This window comes from Toxorhynchites rutilus, chromosome 3 (genome assembly GCF_029784135.1).
Source record: "Toxorhynchites rutilus septentrionalis strain SRP chromosome 3, ASM2978413v1, whole genome shotgun sequence".
In the NCBI taxonomy this organism is placed as follows: domain Eukaryota; kingdom Metazoa; phylum Arthropoda; class Insecta; order Diptera; family Culicidae; genus Toxorhynchites; species Toxorhynchites rutilus.
Window position 1 is genome coordinate 183901504 of NC_073746.1, and position 19991 is coordinate 183921494.

At 37.9% G+C, this 19991-nt stretch overlaps 1 protein-coding gene across 2 annotated transcripts; it reads right to left on the reverse strand.

The window, feature by feature from the left end:
* Positions 1–10013: 10013 nt before the first annotated feature.
* LOC129779718 (sarcoplasmic calcium-binding protein 1) lies at positions 10014–19687 on the reverse strand. Of its 2 annotated transcripts, none has more exons than XM_055787361.1 (6): positions 19620–19687; positions 19088–19177; positions 13166–13332; positions 12551–12631; positions 10556–10708; positions 10014–10427 (listed from the first exon to the last, which is right to left on the reverse strand). In XM_055787361.1, the coding sequence occupies exons 2-6, from the start codon at positions 19137–19139 to the stop codon at positions 10305–10307; spliced, it is 576 nt and encodes a 191-aa protein (XP_055643336.1). In that variant the 5' UTR covers positions 19140–19177; positions 19620–19687; the 3' UTR covers positions 10014–10304. The 2 variants fall into 2 exon arrangements, with proteins under 2 accessions (XP_055643336.1, XP_055643337.1); XM_055787362.1 differs by lacking the exon at positions 19620–19687 and adding an exon at positions 19513–19535.
* Positions 19688–19991: the final 304 nt, after the last annotated feature.

The window sequence follows — 19991 nt, forward strand, 5'->3', positions numbered from 1 at the left end:
CGGTTCCGTTCGAACCCGAGTGAGGAAAATAAGAAGATAATTGAGGGTTTGTTTGTTGTGAAAATGTTTCCTAAAACCGTGTATATTTTAAACAATCGTATTCGATCATAGGGTTTGAATTGTCGGTGAGTGTGTCAGTGACGTCTCGTCCGCCTGTTCAAACTGTTCAAAGGACAAGCAGACAAAAAAAAATAGTTTTATTATTTCTCATTTGTAGGATGGATAAGAATGGATTTTTTTGGATGAAACTTCTCCACCGTGATGAATGTAATCTGATGGCTACACTTGACTACACCACACAAACCGCACGTAACACAACATAACACTACGAAATAAGCAGTGATGACTATCGGGTTCAAACCTTTCATATGAACCCGCCTTCATACAAACATTTTTCTGCATCTTCAAGCGCAACAGGTCAAACGCAGTCAGCTATGTATGAAGCGATAACTACTACTAAAAAATCACTATTTGTAAAAATGACATTTGAGGTTCAAAGTTTTCTGCTGAGCGAAGCCGATGGAAACGGTAGAAAACACATACACTATTGTTAACTGAACAGGTAGCTCACCAGGTCACGTGTCGCCTCTGGAGTGTGTGGGTCGGACATGACCATAAGGCAGCATTGGTACACGTGTATCAAACCTATTCCAGCATGACGTGACAACATTTTGAATCACTAAAAACAGTTTTTCTCTCGTTTTCATGTATAAAATACATGATTTCCAAATAGTAAACGATGTCAAAGTAAAATTGAGAAAATTTCGAGTCTCAAGCGAACAGTCGTCAGTTGCGGATGTAGCATATTTTACCGTGTTTCGACTCAATTCGCTATTGGAAATAGATTGTCGATGAAAACTATCGGTTGGCCTGAGTAAAGTTTCAAAACGTGAAATAGTGTTTTTTGTTATACGATTTATCGGGTTTTAGCAATCACATGAAAATTTGTTTGTGAAAGTTTTGCGGTTTTTTCACTCTTTCGTGTACTGGTGCATGTGTGAGAGACATAATTTGAGCGCACGATCTTTACAGCAGACATCCAGGGAGGAATCACCGCTAGCAGGACGATGACCCTATCATGTCGAGAAATGTCAACATCCCAGCTAACTTATTTTTAAGTGTTGTAGTTGTAATTGGAGTACCGGTAAGTTTCTTCGTTTGTTTTTTTTTTAAATTAATGCTTTATTCTGCAAAAATGGTTACAAATTTAATATTCAAAGTATTGCCCACTGCTAGTCACAACTTTTTCCCATCTTTCTGGCAATTCACGGATCCCTCTGCGGAAATAATCGGCCGGTTTGTCGGTTAACCACGAATCGATCCAGTTTTTGACTTCATCAAAATTGGAGAAGTGCTGGTCAATCAGGCCATGTTGCATCGATCAAAAAGTTAGTAATCGGACGGAGCAATATCTGGGGAATGCGGTGGGTGGAATAGGACCTCCCCCATTTCAGCGTTTCCCAGTATGTTTTGACCGGCTTCGCGACATGTGGCCGAGCAATGTCGTGCTGCAAAATAACTTTATCGTGTCTTTGCTCGTATTGTGGCCGTTTTCCCTTCAGTGCACGGCTCAAACGCATCAATTGTCGTCGGTAGAGGTCCCCCGTAATGGTTTCATTCGGTTTTAGCAGCTCATAGTACACCACACTCAGCTGGTCCCACCAAATAGACAGCATAACCTTCTGGCCGTGAATATCCCGCGCGGCCGTCGATATTGATGCATGGCCGGGGTATCCATACGTTGCCCGACGTTTAGGATTGTCGTAATGGACCCACTTTTCATCGCCAGTAACGGTTCGATGCAAAAAAAAAACCTTTCTTTTATGCCATTGGAGCAGTTTATTTTTCCCAGATATATATTTTATTAAGGCACATGTGGCGTTAGCCTGACGGGGCCGGGAGTCCAATATTTTGACAATTTTTGTCTTACAACTATGTTAGTAATATGTAACCGATTACTCGCGGTTGGCTCTAGGTTAGTATTACAAAGATTCTCATAATTGGGATGTTGCAGTCTCCAGTGCTATGTATGTGTGGCCGACACGGGATACTTCCTATTGGGGTGCAACTGACCATTGATCAGGGACGCCTCCTAGTCTGTAACTCATATCAATCGTTGGAGCAGTTATTCGCACATGAAAAACGGCGTTCGACGTCTCGTGGCTTGAATTCATACGGCACCCAATGTCCTATCTTTCGGATCATTCCCATTGCTTTTAAACTATCAGGTGTGGTTTGCTGAGCTACTACAAGTGTATCTGCAAGTTCTTGTTGCGTTTGTGGCGGATCTAGATCGAATAAAGCCTCAAATTCTTCATCTTCAAACTTTTTTGGCGGTCCGGAACGTTCTTCGTCTTCCAAGTCAAAATTACCACTTTATAACCGTGCAAACCTCGTCTGACACGTTCGCTCAGTTGAAGCATGGTCACCATTAACTTTCACCATATATCCGTAAAAACACTCTCGTTGGTACGAAATTCGACATATTCGAAGTGGCAAAAAACTAAGTTGTTTACGCTTCAACTTTTTGACATATACTGAGAAAGACGCGCAATGGCAGTAGCTTTCCAACGAATGTCTGATAATTTGATTCACTGGAATAATAATTAAGTTACGCCATCTGTTGAAAAACCGAAGAAACTTACCAGTACACCCAATATTATTTATGATTCGAAATTTCGATAACCGATCCGAAAACATTCCGAAATGCGCTTCGCTTACAGAGAGACTCTCAGTGTTGTGAGAGGTAGTGGAAGTGTCAGTCTAAGTTAAGCAGCGGCTGTGTGAGAATGTGGCCGTACGAGTTGGAATTTCAGCTGCAAGTGGGATTTCGCCAGTTGTGCAGTCAAGTTTTCGTTAGAGCTCGGATCCACGTTAGAGCCTTGAGTACTATTGGATGGATCGATCGGATGGATCGGAATACATACGAGGATTTGACTGTGCGAGAGAAGTCAGACTATTTTGTACACTCGTGTGGGGCGAGGGGACAGTGGCGGCCGCATCGATACAGTTCTGTGTAGCCTTTTTTTCATGCGACTGGAGTTTGATAAAGAGTATGCGCGATAAACAATGGAATATACCATAGGTTCAATTGTTTTTAGATGAGTTTCTTCGGCTGTTTTCTTAGGTTCCCCAAGAATAACTCTCTGTCGTCGTGATTGAAGTTCGACAAAAATACATCCGATTAATAATAATGTATATAAATATAGCCGGACTAATTATTCTAAAGTGTTTCGTTTTCAGGAAACCAAAAGATGATCTCTGCCGCGTGTAGTGACATATAAGATTTTCGAAATTTCGTTTCGTCGATTGGTCGATATTTCGCGTTTACATAATCATATCACTTACCTCAGTGAATCCTGATTGTTACCTCTCCCACTAACAACTGCCCCTCCCATGATAAATGCTAGGGAACCACGCTATAGAGGCGACCCTTCTGGACTTCGGGCGGCGAATATCATACTAACATTCGCTTCCTTCCTCTGGTGACTGTAAGAATGGTTTGCTACTCCCAAGCGCCATTCAGTGTGTTCTTTGTGCAATTTCGCTGGTTCAGGTTGACCATGGAGAGCAACTACGAAGTGTACAGTCTACCCAAGCTCAAGCTCAAGCTCGAAGTAAAATTGAGAAAATTTCCTGCAAGAATCTTCAGTTGGAGAATAGTATACAGTTGAATTTGCTTGTTGCCAGCCCAATACTTTTGTGACCCGTCTTTTTGCGATTTCCGACTTTTGAACATTAATGTTGTATTTTCAGTTCCATTTCAAAACATACAAATAAACTTTGTTCTATGATTTGTCAACAAAGGATGAACGTGGATTCCTATATATTCAGCTTTTCAAAAAAACTCGCAAAAGATTTGCCAAAATCGGCATGCATTTTGTGACGTGACAACACGCTCTGTGCGAAAAAACAGTCTCCACAAAGCGTTGCACAATCACAATCAATCAATAAGTTGTATTAAAAAGGAATTTCAGCGTATTGTAGCAAGCTATATACTATTTTCTATGTTTTTTATTACTCTGAGATCTCCCCTTTCCCCGTTTCAAAGTCCATCCTGTAGGGAAAGGTGGTTCTATAGCAAACGGTGGTCCTGAACCTACCCTCTTTAGTATCTCAGGAACGGTGCTTCCTACCTAATTTCAGTAGTGTCAAATGAACAACGCTGACAATTTGATAATAGGGTGACTTTTTTCTTGCTCTCTTCATTCTAGCGTTTAGCGCCATTTTGCGTTTCCATTGCTTCAAAAACCGAGTAAAAATATTTTAACCTGTATAGAAAATGAGTGAAATGTTGAAAGAACATTTATTGCATTGAAGATTGTAAAACATCTCAAAACAAGGCAATTTCAATTCTTATGATATGTTCATCAAAAAAGGTGAATAAATTAAATCTACCTGTTACCTGCAGTACACGTCATGCCGTTATTGTCGGGGTGGTCCTAAGCCAACCCCCAATTTTTACATTGCGATTATTTAACACGTTCACTCTGGTGCTTGCTATCGAATGCTCGCACAAGCTTGGTCCATCAAGCGGCGCTCGCTACCGGGGGAACACATTTGATTTTGCTATTAGAAACTTTTGATTGACTCTATGTACGCATCCGTGTGAATGTGCGCATACCCGTGCAAGGTCGTTTATGTTTGCGTGTTGAAGATGACCTTTACGTCGATGTTGACTTTGACTGTTGTCTGTTGACGTTTGCATGTGCGTTTGTATATGTACTTTTTTTTTCTAACTCCACACGCGTTGCTCTAATATTTCTAATATTCTTTTTTCATTGTTTTTGCGTGTCCAAAACTGTCTTTAAAAATAGGATTAAGAATTTAATATAAGGATTCAGTCTGAGGAATTATAAACAATTCGAGACGGTGATAAATAAATAAATAAATAAATATTTATAAGAAATTATTCTCTTTTTCAATTCTTCTTCAAGCACCCGTACATATATGCTAACACTACCATTCCCGATCGTTTTGTGGAATTTCATGCCATGCCATGGTCTTTTAGATCCGTTTTTAATGAACCGGAAGAAACAATCCTCGATTCCAAAATGGCATCAGAATACGATATTCGACTTCCGCTGGTAAGACAACTGTACCCAATATTTATATCATATGGGCTTTCCATATTTTTCGTCATATTTTTATTAGCAATTTTAAATATTTTATCAGCAAACCAGAAGTCGAAACGAGATTATATTCTTTAATCTATAATCTACGTTCAGCTATTGTTGACAAACAATACAACTGAAATTAATTGAATTCATCATTAATGTTCAACAGTCCGAAACAGCAAAAAGTCAGGTGTGTTACTTCACAAAAGTATTTGACTGACAATAAGCCATTATAACTATAAAATATTCTCCAACTGATGATTCTTGTAGAAAATTTTCTAATTTCACAATAACATCGTTTGATTTTGTATAATTGATACACGAAAACGCAAAAAAATGTTTTTAGTGAGTCAAAATGTTGTCACGTCACGCTAGAATGGGTCGTATACTTTTCGGGACGTGACAACAACTTCTTGAGACAGTTGATACTCCTCTATGAGCAGCCGATCCAATCCTAACCAAATCTTGCCTTAACTTGTCTCTTGTTTCTTAAATTCTTGTTTGTAAACAAAACACAATACACTTGTGCACAAGCTCGTGATCAGCTCGCGCTAGAGTGGCGCACAAAGTCTCTACAGTGTAGCGGAGAAATTCACTGGGGAGTACACTCTGATGACCTTTTACCTGTGCGCTCTGGCGGATGCGCACAGGTAAAAGAACAGAAGTGGCTTTCAATTAACACGTTCGACACCCAACGCGACGTTTTTGGGTTTCTTGCAGAGCCCATCTTGCGATTAAATTATTAAATGAAGATCAAACTTAGTTTATAGATAACTTTTACATGATCTAACAATGTTTGTTTCAATTGAAGACGAATTGATGACAATAACACATGCCAAAGTCATAGTAAAGGGGTTTTGTAAAAACTGCAAAACTGCCATCCGTACTATAAATTAATAAAAAGTATAGTATAGACAGTATAATATTATGGTTATGATTTAATCATTTTCCTTCATATCCTATAGTTACATTTAGGTGCCTATTCTATCAAATTCCTTCTAAAAATCCTACTCAATTAGAGCGAGGAAAGTGTCACCCATATCTGGGTGACGGGGCGTCGAAAGTGTTAACTTAGTGAACCGTGTTGAAATATGCGTGTGGACTATGTGTCGAATGAGATTGCACTCTTCAGTATATTCTTCAGTGTAGTTGAGAGTGGATCAGCGCACTTCAGAGCTGGACACAGGTTTTCACACACTCGAACTCACAAGAGTAAAGAAAGTGTAAGAGAGTGGGACTCACTCGCACCGAGATTTCTCCCAACTAGCACACTGGCTCTATATATATATTCGCCGGTGAAAGGGAAAAGTGCATGGTTTCTCTTTGGTGAGTGATGCCTGTGTCCTCAGTTTAGACATGAAACTCGCGCACGGGTGTAGCATTTTAGGGGAAATGCCATCACTGCTCCCAGGTACATTGATTTTGAAGTATGTGTTGGTGAAACCGTAAATCGGGCCAATCGTGTCGTGGCAGTTAGGGCGTGTAGGTAACGCTTGACAATTGTTTATCTTATGAAAAGTAACATTTTGTTTGTAGGGATAGATGCGTAGAAATATTTCCTATCAATTGATGCAAACATCTGTCCGATCTATTAAGAAATGTTGGAGTTAAAGCATTCGAAATCTTTCATTTTTTATTGCATGTTCTGTGTTTAGGCTTTCATTTCACCCCTATATACTTCGGTTAAACGTAGTCCCACGTCAAAAAATCAGGTCAAATTGGTTATTGTGATTAGCTACTTACTTCTAATTTGTTTCTCTATTGGATGAGTATGGACTTTTCGGAATAGTTTTTCGTATCACAGCAGTGGGAAAGACTCTTAGTAGTGCGGAAATTTCTTCATGGGACCTCATAATGACAAATGTCAACGTAGGCTGTGGTGAACAAGCAACGCCAACATTATTATGTTCCACAACAGGCAGCAGTTATTCGTTATGGGTTCGACAGGTTACCGGCTACATTTTCAGGTTTCAAAACGTTATATACAAATGTTTATTTTACACAGTATAGATCTAGAATTCAGTGGCCGCTTCGAACAAGTTCAAACGAAACTTGTATTGAAAAAAGATTTTGAATTAGAGTAAAGGGTGTCAAAGCGGGTTGCTATTTTTTTAACTCCTTTACGTGATCAACAAGATACCCACCGAACTAAAGTGTTTATAACCATGAAAATGTTCCCCAATTTCAACTCTATTACCACTAATACATGCAGGAACTCATATACTTTCCCAGCAGTTTTAGCAAGGCCTAAATGTACTCCCTTGGTTTTCGTAATAATGTTACGGATATTCCCATAGGTTTCAAACATTCCAATTCGTTGGGAATGAGTTGTGTGCAACCATCTACAATCATTCTTGAAATCTATCATCATTATGAGCATATGATGATTTTGAACAATGCCGCTTCAATGTTTAATTTTAGACATACGTTTGGCAGGAAGGTCCATAACGAGCACTTAACGTTGCAGAGAGGCACAATTTACCAGGTGATAGTAGGAAAGATGTGAATTGTGATTTCTATTTCAGTACCGCTCTAGGCAACGAGCAGTTAAGACTGAGCGCTAATTTTGAATGATTTTTAAAGTGTACTGACAGAGTTGCGGCGAACCCACAAATACCATCGGCCCTTTTCAGGGCTAATTTTCTACTCAGAGGTATACATTTCATTTCTCTGTCTTATTATATCCAAAGTGATAAACAGGCGAATCGGCATGTTCTGTATAATCATCAAGTTCGAGTTCAAAAAAAAAAGCGGACACAATTTCTAGATGAGCTTCGCCGCTACAATGTAGTATAGCCATTTTCAATTTGTAGCTACTTGGTTGCGATCGCCATGCCAAAAAACACGCATTGGCTGTATTCTGAAGGTAAATTTTAGAATACGTGTGTACCAGTACAATCCGGACGAAAAGTTCACCCAGCCTGAACGGGAGTCGAACACAAAACTCCCGGTATAATATATCTTTCAGTCATTGGAACCACACTAGCGACGATTTATGTTCCTAAATTGAGCCCACAAAATTCACTGGTTACACTTAGTGTCTGTTAGAGCCTAACTAAATGATTAAAAAAACAGAAATAGTTTCCGCCATCCTCCTGTACAAATAAAATAATCGCCTAGCTTGCGAGAATAAAATGAAACAAATTGTACGTTTAAGATGGATTCTTATTCTTTCCAATTTCCTTTTACTAATGCTGATGTTATTTGTTTTTGCTTGTGTAAAGTTTTTTTTCAGATTAATGGTTAACAAAAAACGTTAGGCGAAAAGCTGATAATATATAGACGAATTTGATGCACATTAAAAGATGTTGTTTTCTAAAAATATATAAATAAGACAAATTATTTATTATTACTTTTTCGCACCATCGCTTCTATGCCCTGGATGTTGTATGGACAAAGGGTAAGAATTTTTAAGAATAAAATATATACATATAACTAGGTGGTGGAGTTCTCTGAAATGCATACTATTTTGTCCCTAAAAATGTAGAGTATAATAAATAATTCATGTTATTTGCCGGTGGTTCTAAGTTATTATTAAATATTCTGACAAGTTTTCATTATACAACTAAGCAGATTTCTCTTTAGATTGATTTTTGTGATAACTTTCATTAAATGAAGAAAAAAACAGTGATTATTCGAACAAAAATTTCAAAATCTTAAATCAAGTCCTTTACGAAGTTTAAAAGATTTCAGCTGCTATTGTTTTCAAAAGATGTTGTTGTTTGTTGTTGTTGTTTTTTTTTGGGATCACTACGACACACGCAATTAATGAATAACTAATGGGACAAACTACCTCGCAACTATATTGTTTTATTATAGTTTATCGGATGTTTTTGGTCAAACTAGTTCTATCTCCAGTAATTCGCTAGTACTAGAAAACATTAAGTAACGTATTTGTCAGTTAATAATCACTGCTTTTTTACTGCAAGGTTTTGATCTAGCACAGTTTTAAAACAATACAGTAGTATAGTAAAAGTACGAAATAATATAGTAGTTTCCTCCACAATGTGATTTGAAGATAGATTCCTACTCTGAGTAACTTTAAACACGTTAACTTACTTTTTTTTAATTTTCTGTCTTTTCATTCACTTAGCATTTAATTATTATCATTTACAATTAAGAACTATCAAACCTTCTTTTGTCTTATTTTGATATTTGCTTGATGTTATTTTTCTTGATCTTGATGGTATTATTACAAACGAACATTATGACATAACCTCAATTTCTCTGCACGATGTTAGTGTGCTTGCTGTTGATGTTATAACAGATTTTCAAACTTTCAAAGAAGGAGGCGAGAAATATTTCTTAAACATTAAAGTTAACATTTAAAAAAACCGTAAATATTAACATATATATGAACAATAATAATAAGAGTAAAATAGTAGTTTCACTAAAAATCGATAACACTTAATATGTTTTCACTACCGCTAATAGTTAGTTTAGTTTCATTAAAAATCATTCTCAAATCGAACGTTGTTAGAAAAAAAGTTTATTTTGATTCTCATTTGATTTTATGAACAAATCGAAGCAAATAACGAAAAACTAAAAGTTGTGTGAACGGGCTAAGGTAATTTGCTAACACAAATCCACCCTGCTGTTCTGAACCAAAAAAAGTAAAAGATAAAAAGGAACAAAGGATTCAAATTTTGAAACAAAAGTTTCATTTTAACAGTAGCTCAACGTGCTGCACATGGTTGAACACGGTTGACAATGCACTACCGAATGTGCGTGTTTCGGGTCCTTGATAATAACTAGTAATCCGAGACCATAGTTGTTATTCGGGACTCAACATATGAACTCGTAAACACATGTACGTATTTTGTAACTCATCTTGCATCTAATTCGAGTTAGGATTACTGCCTCACTACCGTATATTCAGAAAAGAGTGGATGTAGCTAGAGTTTGGTAGTTTTTTTTATTAGTAAATTTTTCATTTAATGAACATTGACTTCTTCCTTTCGATGTTTACCTTCCTAGGTGAGTTGGGATGTTTTAGTATTCGAATCAAGATGGTGTTTGATCGAGAAGTTGATTTAGATCTTTTCCTCTTGTTCACATCTAGCATCATCATTGTTGTTGTTGTTATGGATTTTGCCCGGAACTATCATTCGAGGAGCAATACGGTTGTGGGAAATTTTTATTTTATTTCTTTAGATGGTGAATCTTCGAATGTTGGTTTTGAACGGCTTATTCTGGGATTGGGCCGTACAGGTAGATGGCGGAGCACTTTTCGTTCTCGTTACCCATGAATTGGGCGTACAGTTCCTGGTATCTCTGCAGGGTGATTCCACCGCGCTTGTTATCCTCATCCTGGCGGGGTTGAGAATGAGAAATGGAATGAATACCTTGTGTTCTCTACGTAATTTTTGAAACTCAGCCAAAGTCGTCTTTAAAACTATGGTTTGATTATTACTGATGAGTTTAACTTGATTACTTACACTGACAAGGTTGTTGTAGCACTCATCTACCAGCTTGATGTCATCCAGGGCGATTCTGGTAATGCAGTTATAACGGTACTCTTCTATGCTGACGAGGCCGTCGTTGTTGATGTCCATCATCTGGTAGTGAGCATCAATGAAAGCCTTCATGGCCTGTAGGAGGTCATAAAAAACAAATAATTGGAAGATCAATTCACTCGTCTATGGCAAGCATGTTCGCTGTACATTTTCATAACTACATTGGGTCCTGTTGGTTGGGTTTAACTATGTATTGTAACTGTTTCATAAACCAAACGCGATGAACGCATGTTTGGTTTATGTCGGCTAGAGAACTTATCAACTCGCAATTAACATTATGAAGGTGTGCGTGCAGAATTATGCCTATATTTTGATATTGGTATTTGCTCTTGATATTGTCGTTGCTGATGCGACGACAAAATAGAGACCAGCGCTGACTAGCCGAACTGTCGATTTATAAGAATGTAGTAACTCCGAATGGCGACGACAAACAAAACAAAACGGCAAAAACCAGGAAATTTACATGTGTGAAAAATATTTCTAACACTCCACTCTTTCGAACACTTTGCTCAATCGAGTAATGGTTTGATTCGATTAGAGTCCGGCATCACTTTTTTTCTGTATTATAGTGGCTTTCAACACTTTTTGGCTGGTTCGTCGCTTTACATCCATTTTTGGAGGAATGTCGGGAGTGAGAATTGAACTCGTGACCTCCAGCGTGAGAGGTACAGATGTTACCACTACGCCAGATCGCCTCCACATCCGACATCACTGTTCATTTGATAACAGCGCTCATAGTAGGCTTATCTGAAATATTTTAACAGCAAATTGTTTGAAAACCTGTATCTCTCGACGGAAAAAAATCATGTTGATCCGTTTTGTTTTGAAGAAGTTGTGCAGGATGGAAACCGAGAAAAGAAGTTTGATATTGGATACTAACATTTAAAATCAGGCGTGGTTAGGTACTAAAAACTCGAAATCGCTGAAAGTGGCTAAAGCTACCGTGTATGTGCTGAAACGTTTCCGTGAAAACTATGGCTGTTGTTCAGATGGGTAAAAAGACGTGTTGTAGTGGAACTTATAGTCGGAAGCTGAGGATTGAGTTATTGAGAATAATTAAGGCTAACCCGGTGATCTGGTACAAATCCAACGAAATTCGGTTTCTACCGAAGAAGATGACTTCGCAAAACTGTCCTCAGGTGAGACCAATTAAGACTTTTTGGACCCTTATCAAATCATATTTGAGAAAAAATGTGAAGTCAACCGTAAACTCCTCACAGGGTGGAAGAAAGTGGCTAAAGTCGCAAATCAGTCTGTGTTGGGTCGGATGGATAGTCTTCGATCGAAAATTCGATCATTGGCCTACGATTGACTGTAATCTAATTTTGTATCGAAGCTCTGTAATAGAGGACTATAGAGAAAATAAAAGTGAAATACAAATTCATTTCAGAGCGTACTTGGACATAATGAAACCCCACTAAAACACCCACTGCATGACTAATGAACTTCAACGAAACACATAGATTTTTACATTTAGTACAAAGAATATTTACAAGCTACCTGCTGTGAGAGCAAAGTATCGAAAAAAAAGTGCGAAAAAAAATTCTTTAAAACTTGCAATGTATTAAAAATAGATAACAGTGTGATGCAATGATCACGTCCTTCCTCTAGTGAATGAGGAAAGATTAATTATCTACGGATCGACATATTTATATACATATTCTGTTACGTTTAAACAAACAATCGGAGATTTAATTTATTACGGAAAACTGTGTGCAGATAATTCCGTGCGAGCGTCAACGTCTGTGCGGTGACTAAGAATTTTCCGTCACAGTTTTTATTCCGTTGGTTTAATGTTTTGTTTATAATTTCCAAATTTACACATTATTCTCGGTTTTAGGCAGACGTAGTCATGAAAACATTCTGAAGGAACAAAAGCGACCTTGAAGGTTACTGGTATAAACCATTTTTACTTACCTTGGGGAAATCGGCATAGGACTTGCCAACGCAGGTCTGCTTAACGGCCTGTTTGAATTCATCGGTGGTGATTTTGCCGTCCTTTAGGATAAAGAAATGAGGAAAAATTAATATGGAAACTAACAGACCGATTATTTCAAATCAAGAGACAGAGTAAACACTGTGTATAATCAACAAGTAATGTGATAGGAGTGCGAACACACGGAACATTTTCACACGTGACTTATTTTTCGCTCAGTATGATGCCTCATGCGGTCGGATAAACAGGCGAAAAAGGTGCCGTGAAGCGTTGGCACGCGAGAAATAACATAATCACATACTTGGAGCTGTTAATGAACACTCGGTTTACGGTGACTGGAAAAACGGAAGATTTATGGAGACATTTAAAACAAACTAACAGGAGGTCGTGCTGTTCGATGCGCTTAGAATCGTTTGTGTGTGTCGAAAGAATTGATTCTGTTGCCAATTTAAGTTACCGATATTAGGGGCCATTCTCACTGGGGGGAACGTCACGGAACCCAATTTTCCGTCCCGTTAAATGAGAATGGACAGAAACCGAAATTTTGATGTGTTTTCGCCATAGGATCAGCAACGCGTAGGCTATCAGCTACTTACCTTGTCAAAATCAGCAAGGGCAGAGATCTCATCCCACAGAGCCTTCATGATGGTTTTGTATTCATTCAGGCGGGCTGGGTTGATGGTGCCCTTGCCTTCAACGACGGTGGCGCGGAGGGCCATGCACTGGAAATCGTTGTTATCCAGGAAACCATTGTTGTCAATGTCTATTGGAAGAATGTATAAGAGCGAAGTGTTAAAATAGAATATGAAGGACAAACAGCTGTTTTAAAATCTAGGAAAAATAGAACAGGGGCGGAATTTGGTATACGGAATTGTATGACAGCGCCCCTAGTGGTCGGTTCTTGAGTTTCTTTTATCATTGGTTTATTTTTGAAGTGTTACTCTTTCTGAAAATACACAATTCGTTTTGTTTCGCCCTGGTTGAGTGGGACGAAAGCCGAGAGAAGCAAATTGACAAGATGATTTTTGGACATCCATGTCGAAAATCCGATTGGGTTAGCTACAGATATCGCAAAATCATTGTGTATTCCGTATACGGTATCCGTTTTCGTTAATAGAAAACTGATTTTAAAATGGATCGAAGTATGCGTTGTTACCATTGACAGCGTTCGAAGGGTTTGGAGGTAACCATTCTAGAAGATGTTGCAAGCAATTATAAGTCTGTTTCCGTTCACAAACTTGCAAAATGTCTGACCTGGCAACGAATCGAAACTATGAGTATTTACAATCAAGAGTGCTTGCTAAAGCGTTTTCTACAGTAAGTATTTTCTAGCATATGAAGAACCTGCAAAGTTTTGACCCGATTTTCACTGAGCTGTCATTACTGCCTAGAGGCACTTCAGTGGTTTCGTAACAATGGAGTGTATTTCAACAAAATCCTAGCAAGGTTGAGCATATTATTATTTATATTTAATCCCAAGTTATTTTTAGGTTATATTTATTCTCAAGGCAGGTAAACGTGAAAGTGTGACTCCCAAAGCGTATAAACAAATCAATCTAACATCGGTCATCTTGAAAATGATGGAAACGATCATTGATCTCCATACAACGCAGACATGATGGCTAAACATCATATCTGAACAGGAGACCATTGAACAAATTTCAATTTGCCTATCAAGCAAATAAATCAACAGAAACAATGCTTCACACGTGAATTTCAAGTCTTTAGACGCTAAATAAATCTCATTTACAGCAGCATTTGACATGCATCCCACAATTTTAAAAATAAAGCTATGAAAAAATGTGGTTTTAACATGTGCTATGCTAACCAACCGACTAATAACAGCAGGATTAGGAGGATATACATCACCAACGAAATTAACAAGAGGTTGCCCTCAAGAAAGAGTTCTGCCTCCTTTAAAGTGGTCTCTAGTTGTCAATGATCTTATTAATAAGTTTATTAATTAATTATAAATTAATCAATTGATGATTCTACTCAAAAATGGGTGTACTTGTTTTAGTGTGAATGCAAGCAAAAGTTTGTTTACATGTCAACAGAAGTTTGTACAATCGATTCATTCCGTTTAAGTTGCTTGTTTTCGCTACAACCAGAATAGATCTTGAGATAAGAAAGAAAATTCTGCACACTTGGTGTACTGAAAAGTGTGCTACCTTCAACCAAATCTAATCCAGTACTACAGTGGCTTTCAGACAATAATATCCATTTCGTCGAGAATCAATCCACCAAATTGTCCAGAGCTCCGATCAATTGAACGTTACTGGGCGATTATGAAAAGGATTTTCAAGAAGGAGGGAACAGTTTCCCAAGCTATGGTGGAATTCAGAGAAAATTGGATAGCGGAGGAAAATATTTTGACTCATACTAGCCACACTATTGTTTCACACTGTACTGATCTTCAATAAACCAAAAACAAAAGTTGAAAAAATAATCGCGTTTTATTTTTATTCACGAATAGATGTTGCTATAGACTTTTCGATACAGTCCTTAATCTAGCTTATGTAGTATACGAAGTCGTAGGATTCGATGATGACAAAATCATTTTAGTGAGGGCTAAATGAGAGTGTGCTATTTCCAATGGAATGCGAACAGCAAACAGTTCTAACTACACACTCAAAAAGTGTAACTTCGAAGGACTTAGCGTTAATCCTTCAAAAACAGTCATAATTCCATTCACCAGGAATAGAAAGTATAAGAATGCGACAATTGGAGCATTCACAACAAACCAAATATTTAGGTATCATGCTTGACCAAAAACTCAATTGGAACGACCAATTGGAGTATACAATATCTAAAGCTCATACTACTCTCTGGACTTGTAGCAGTTTATTCGGGAAAAAGTGTTTATTCGAGAATGATTCACATATGTTTCGATAAACTACAACGTCAAGCATGCTTATCAATATCGGGAGCAATGATCAGCGCACCCTCTAGATGCTCATTTACACCATCTACCCTTGCACCAATTTGTGCAACTTGAAGCAGAAAAAGGTGATCTCAGCCGCCTCGCACACCGGAGCAATAAGCAACTAGCAAGCAGCAATACAAAATATGCAACAGGCAATATATTTCGTTGTACTCCGCATACCAAAGCAATAAAAGCGCCTGACATTATGCAAACAATCTGCTTAATCAACGAAACTTGCCAAATTAAATTCGATATAGTTGCTTTTCAACCGACACGTCGTGTTACTAGCGATGTTGCTCAACAAAGGCGATATCGATATAGTATTGCGTCGGTGTGCGAAATCAACAAAAATGCAATGCAAAAACCCATTGGCGATAATATTGCTTATTGCATGTTACCAGTAGCCAGTTGTATATTGCTCCGGCTTGCGAGGCTTAGGCTTAAACGTGCAATACATTTTCTAGAAGGAGATCTGAAGGGGCATTTACAACACCCGAAAGATCTTCAACTGAACACTACAGTAAGCATAAATGAAGACTTGATGGAAACAAAAATTATCTTCAGTGTTTGATTAAGTTGAATCGTAGCTTATGGGAAGAAGGTAGTCCTAAAACTCGTCCAGGATCACTCATGTTTTATACCGATGAATCTATAGGAGCTGGGATTACTGGTACAGGGATCGACATGTCAATTCCAATGGGACAGTGGTCTACTGTTTTTCACACAGAAATACATGTTATTCTAACATGTACAAATATGTGTTTGGCTGGCAAATACAGGTGTGTCAATGTCTGTATCTTCTCAGATTGGCAAGCAGCTCTTGATACATTGAAAGCACACACAGCTAGTTTGGGTATGTATTTTATTCTTAAAACAACTATCTGCTACTAACAATGATTATCTATACTGTCAACTGGAGGGCTCTATCAACACCAAGCCAATCCATATTAGTCATTTATCCTCGTAACAGAATAACACGTAGACTACTTAGCTTGGATAAGGCAGTTTTGAGTACGTTGACCGGTCTATTGACCGGACACTGTCCGAGCAGGTATAACCTCAAAAAAAATTGGAAAACTAACAGATGATAATTGTCGTTTCTGTAATTTTGGAGCTAAAACATGGGAACATTTACTGTGTCAATGCAGTGTATTAATTCAGCAAATACTGCGGATTCTTGGAAAGGGCATTCTTATGTCCAACGAAACTTGGTCTGCTGATCCAAAAAGCTAAGTAACTTCATAAAACAAGTCAATGCTTCTTGGGGGGAGATGCAAAGTCCTAATGCGACCATCATTTATTTCCTGACAGATGGAACGAACTGACAATACATATATATAGTGAACAAACTAATGGTCCCAGTGGTTCAATGTTTCCACAGAAGAAGAAGAAGAGGTTGAGCTGATTTTACGATTCCGGATTCAATGTGCATCTAAGAGCTTTGGTAAGTCTTTTTTTGATTACCCCATAAAAAAAGCGAATACTTGCACACTTTATTAACACTAATAGAATCTTAACGTGATTTGATGTATTTGTCACCGAGAGACTCTTTATTTAGAAGAGGGTTGAAGCTATGGCTGCATGTAGTATCAGATCTTGATGCATATATGCGATAATAATTTCCAAACATTTCCACGAATCAAAAGGTCAAAATAGGTCGACGTCAAACAAAAAATCTATCGTGAGGCATCTCGCGTTTTAATGGGAATACGATATGTTTTGCATATTTAAAGCCGCCACATTTCCAAATGCAAAACAAAACGGAGAGCAAGCAACCGCCAGAGGTCGCTTTATGTACATAATGTACCTCTGAAACGAGCCAACAACTCCTCAACAAGTGCATGGAAATTTTCCCGGGATATTTGTTCGATAAAAACATCATTTTCTATGTTTATTGCCTCTTACCCCTCAGGGTAGCTTCTCGCGGTACAGGTAGATCCATTGCATATCCATGGCTATTAAATTTGGTTAATTGTTGAACATAAATTACAACTCTTCAGTCAAAGGGTGTCGTAATTTCTCAATATGTCAAACTATAAATGGGACGAAGTTATTCCTCGGGGAACATTTTTTTTTCAGAATTAAATTCCAAATAATAGTCAACGGTTCAATACTACTCTGTGTCCATGCTTGCGTTGCCTTTTTCGTATGATATAAAACGAGAAAAAAATTAAGTGCTTCCACTGCAATGGAAATTAGTTAGTAGAATTTCTAATATTATAATTATTAAAATATTGTAACCATAATTCAATCCAATAACTGAACAATTGACGATGTATAGCAATCATATCCATCAGCTGGCGCAAGTTGAATTTGTTTGATTATGCTTTACACTCAGAAATGTTTTCCTCGCAGATGCTTTTCTCAAACTCTTCGTAAAGGCAAGATTAAATTATGATTTCCGAGAATTGGCCTTGTTGCACATAGAATTTCAAGGGACTAAGAATGAGTCTTAAAATACAATGTAAATTCTTGGAATTTATTCGTTGAGGTATGGGATATGTTCTTTAATTGAATATGTTGAAGCGAAATTTAGTAATGCTGTTGTTCATCCCAAATATTTTCATTATTTATCACATTATGACAAATACAATTAGCATCTACAGAACTATCGTAACAGGTCAACCTTAGCAGGAACGAGCTAACGAAGTGTTTCGCGATGGAAGAAAAAAAACAAACACTTTTTGGATGATTTCAAAATGATCCAACATCTAATGAATCAACAGTATTGTCAAACAACGTCTCGGGAAAGCTCATTCCCATAAAAAACAAAACCAAAAGAGAATGAATGTGGGCGTAGTGTCACAACATTCTGTTATATTCTGTCCCGGGCCACTGCTCCGAATTAAATACGATCAAGGGACGGCAGTTCCGTATCTAAATTGTTTATAGAACCTGTAGCCTGTTTTTTTTTCGTTTGTCTCAACCAGCACGCGACAAGATAATGTGTTCCGCAAGTAGGCACTAATTAATGAGGGTAGGGAACGGGCCAAGATTTCGCCAACTTCGCTGGGATAAACGATGACCTACGACTATTTCTACTGCGTTACGGCGGACCATAAAAGGTCGGAACAGAAGTCGTAGGTTGCATTTCGGCTGTACCACCATTCCCAGGCCACATTCTCAACGTGTTTGCGATTTAATTACATCTAGCGCAACTTAACGCTATGATGAATACGTTCACACGAGTTATTAAGCCGCAACGCTTGTTGTTGGGTTATAAATAGAACCTTCGGACCTTTGGTGACTTCGCGCAGGATACGGTGAAAGAATTTCTTCTCGTGATAAGAATCAACAAAACCTGTTGTACGACCGTTGGTCTTTTGTGCAATTTTGTTACTACATTTTCGCTACGGGATAATGAGGGTATTAATAGCTGCTATGAATTAAAATTAGTAACATTTCATATACTTGGTTCCCACTACCGGGATCGTTGCTTCTCGCGTAACATGAGAAGACGTTGGTCTTATTGGTGGTGTTATGAATGTAACGAAATTAATGTGAGCATTTTCAATGAACAATTTTTTGTTGTTTCCGTCTATTGAATAATGGAACACAACGCTTATGTTAATGCTAGTCTGGTGATACGTACCGTACATGTGACCAACAATGAATTCGACGCGTTTGTCCCACGAGTAACTCATTTTGATTTGTGTTTTAATTTAGGTTCTACTTGAACTAACTGCAGTTAAAAAAAGAAATTGGAGAAAAGAAATCATCATTAGAATTATTTTTTTTATGTACAACTTTCACACAAATGAACACATAATAGCACAATTGTTATTAATCCTAGTTGTGGCGATGGTGAAACGGTTAAAAAATCCTTTGAGTATTGTCCGTTTGATTCCAAATTTCTGCTCTGCATGCAACAATGTGAAACAGCATGTTTCGTTTAAACTTAAGCGTATTTGCGATGAGCCAGTGACTGTCTCTAGTGTACGTTTAAGCACTTTTCAACACAATAACTGTCTATACTGTGCACACTTTATTTCACCATCATCGTTAACATGTTCTAACATTTTGTCGTTAATATGCTAGCAGCAAAATCCGTTATAATTACAAGTACAGTAAAACCACTAGGACCACACAACAATGTTCTAGGATACAACAGAGGATGTTATTACTTGTCTAAACCAACTCCCGTCGAAGACTAAAACAATCTTGAGAGTTTGAGATTTGTGGTGCTCTTTTTTAAAACATTGTACGGGTACCAACTGATAAAAAAAATTGCCCAGCCAGGTCCGAAATAGTCATCGAGTGCGGCGAATTAGGAAACGATCGTTTTCGGCCGAGTGTGCGCACTGGCACCCGGTTTGCCACCGCCGGGAAGGGACCGTCGCGGAAATCACCTCACCACAACAGGTGGTAACAAAACCACATTGTTTGAAACAATCATATGAATCATACGGCGAACATAACATTACAGGAATTTAAATGTGAAATATATGAATTAGTGTTTTTCCAATCAATTGACGTAATTATTTTTGAAGCATTTT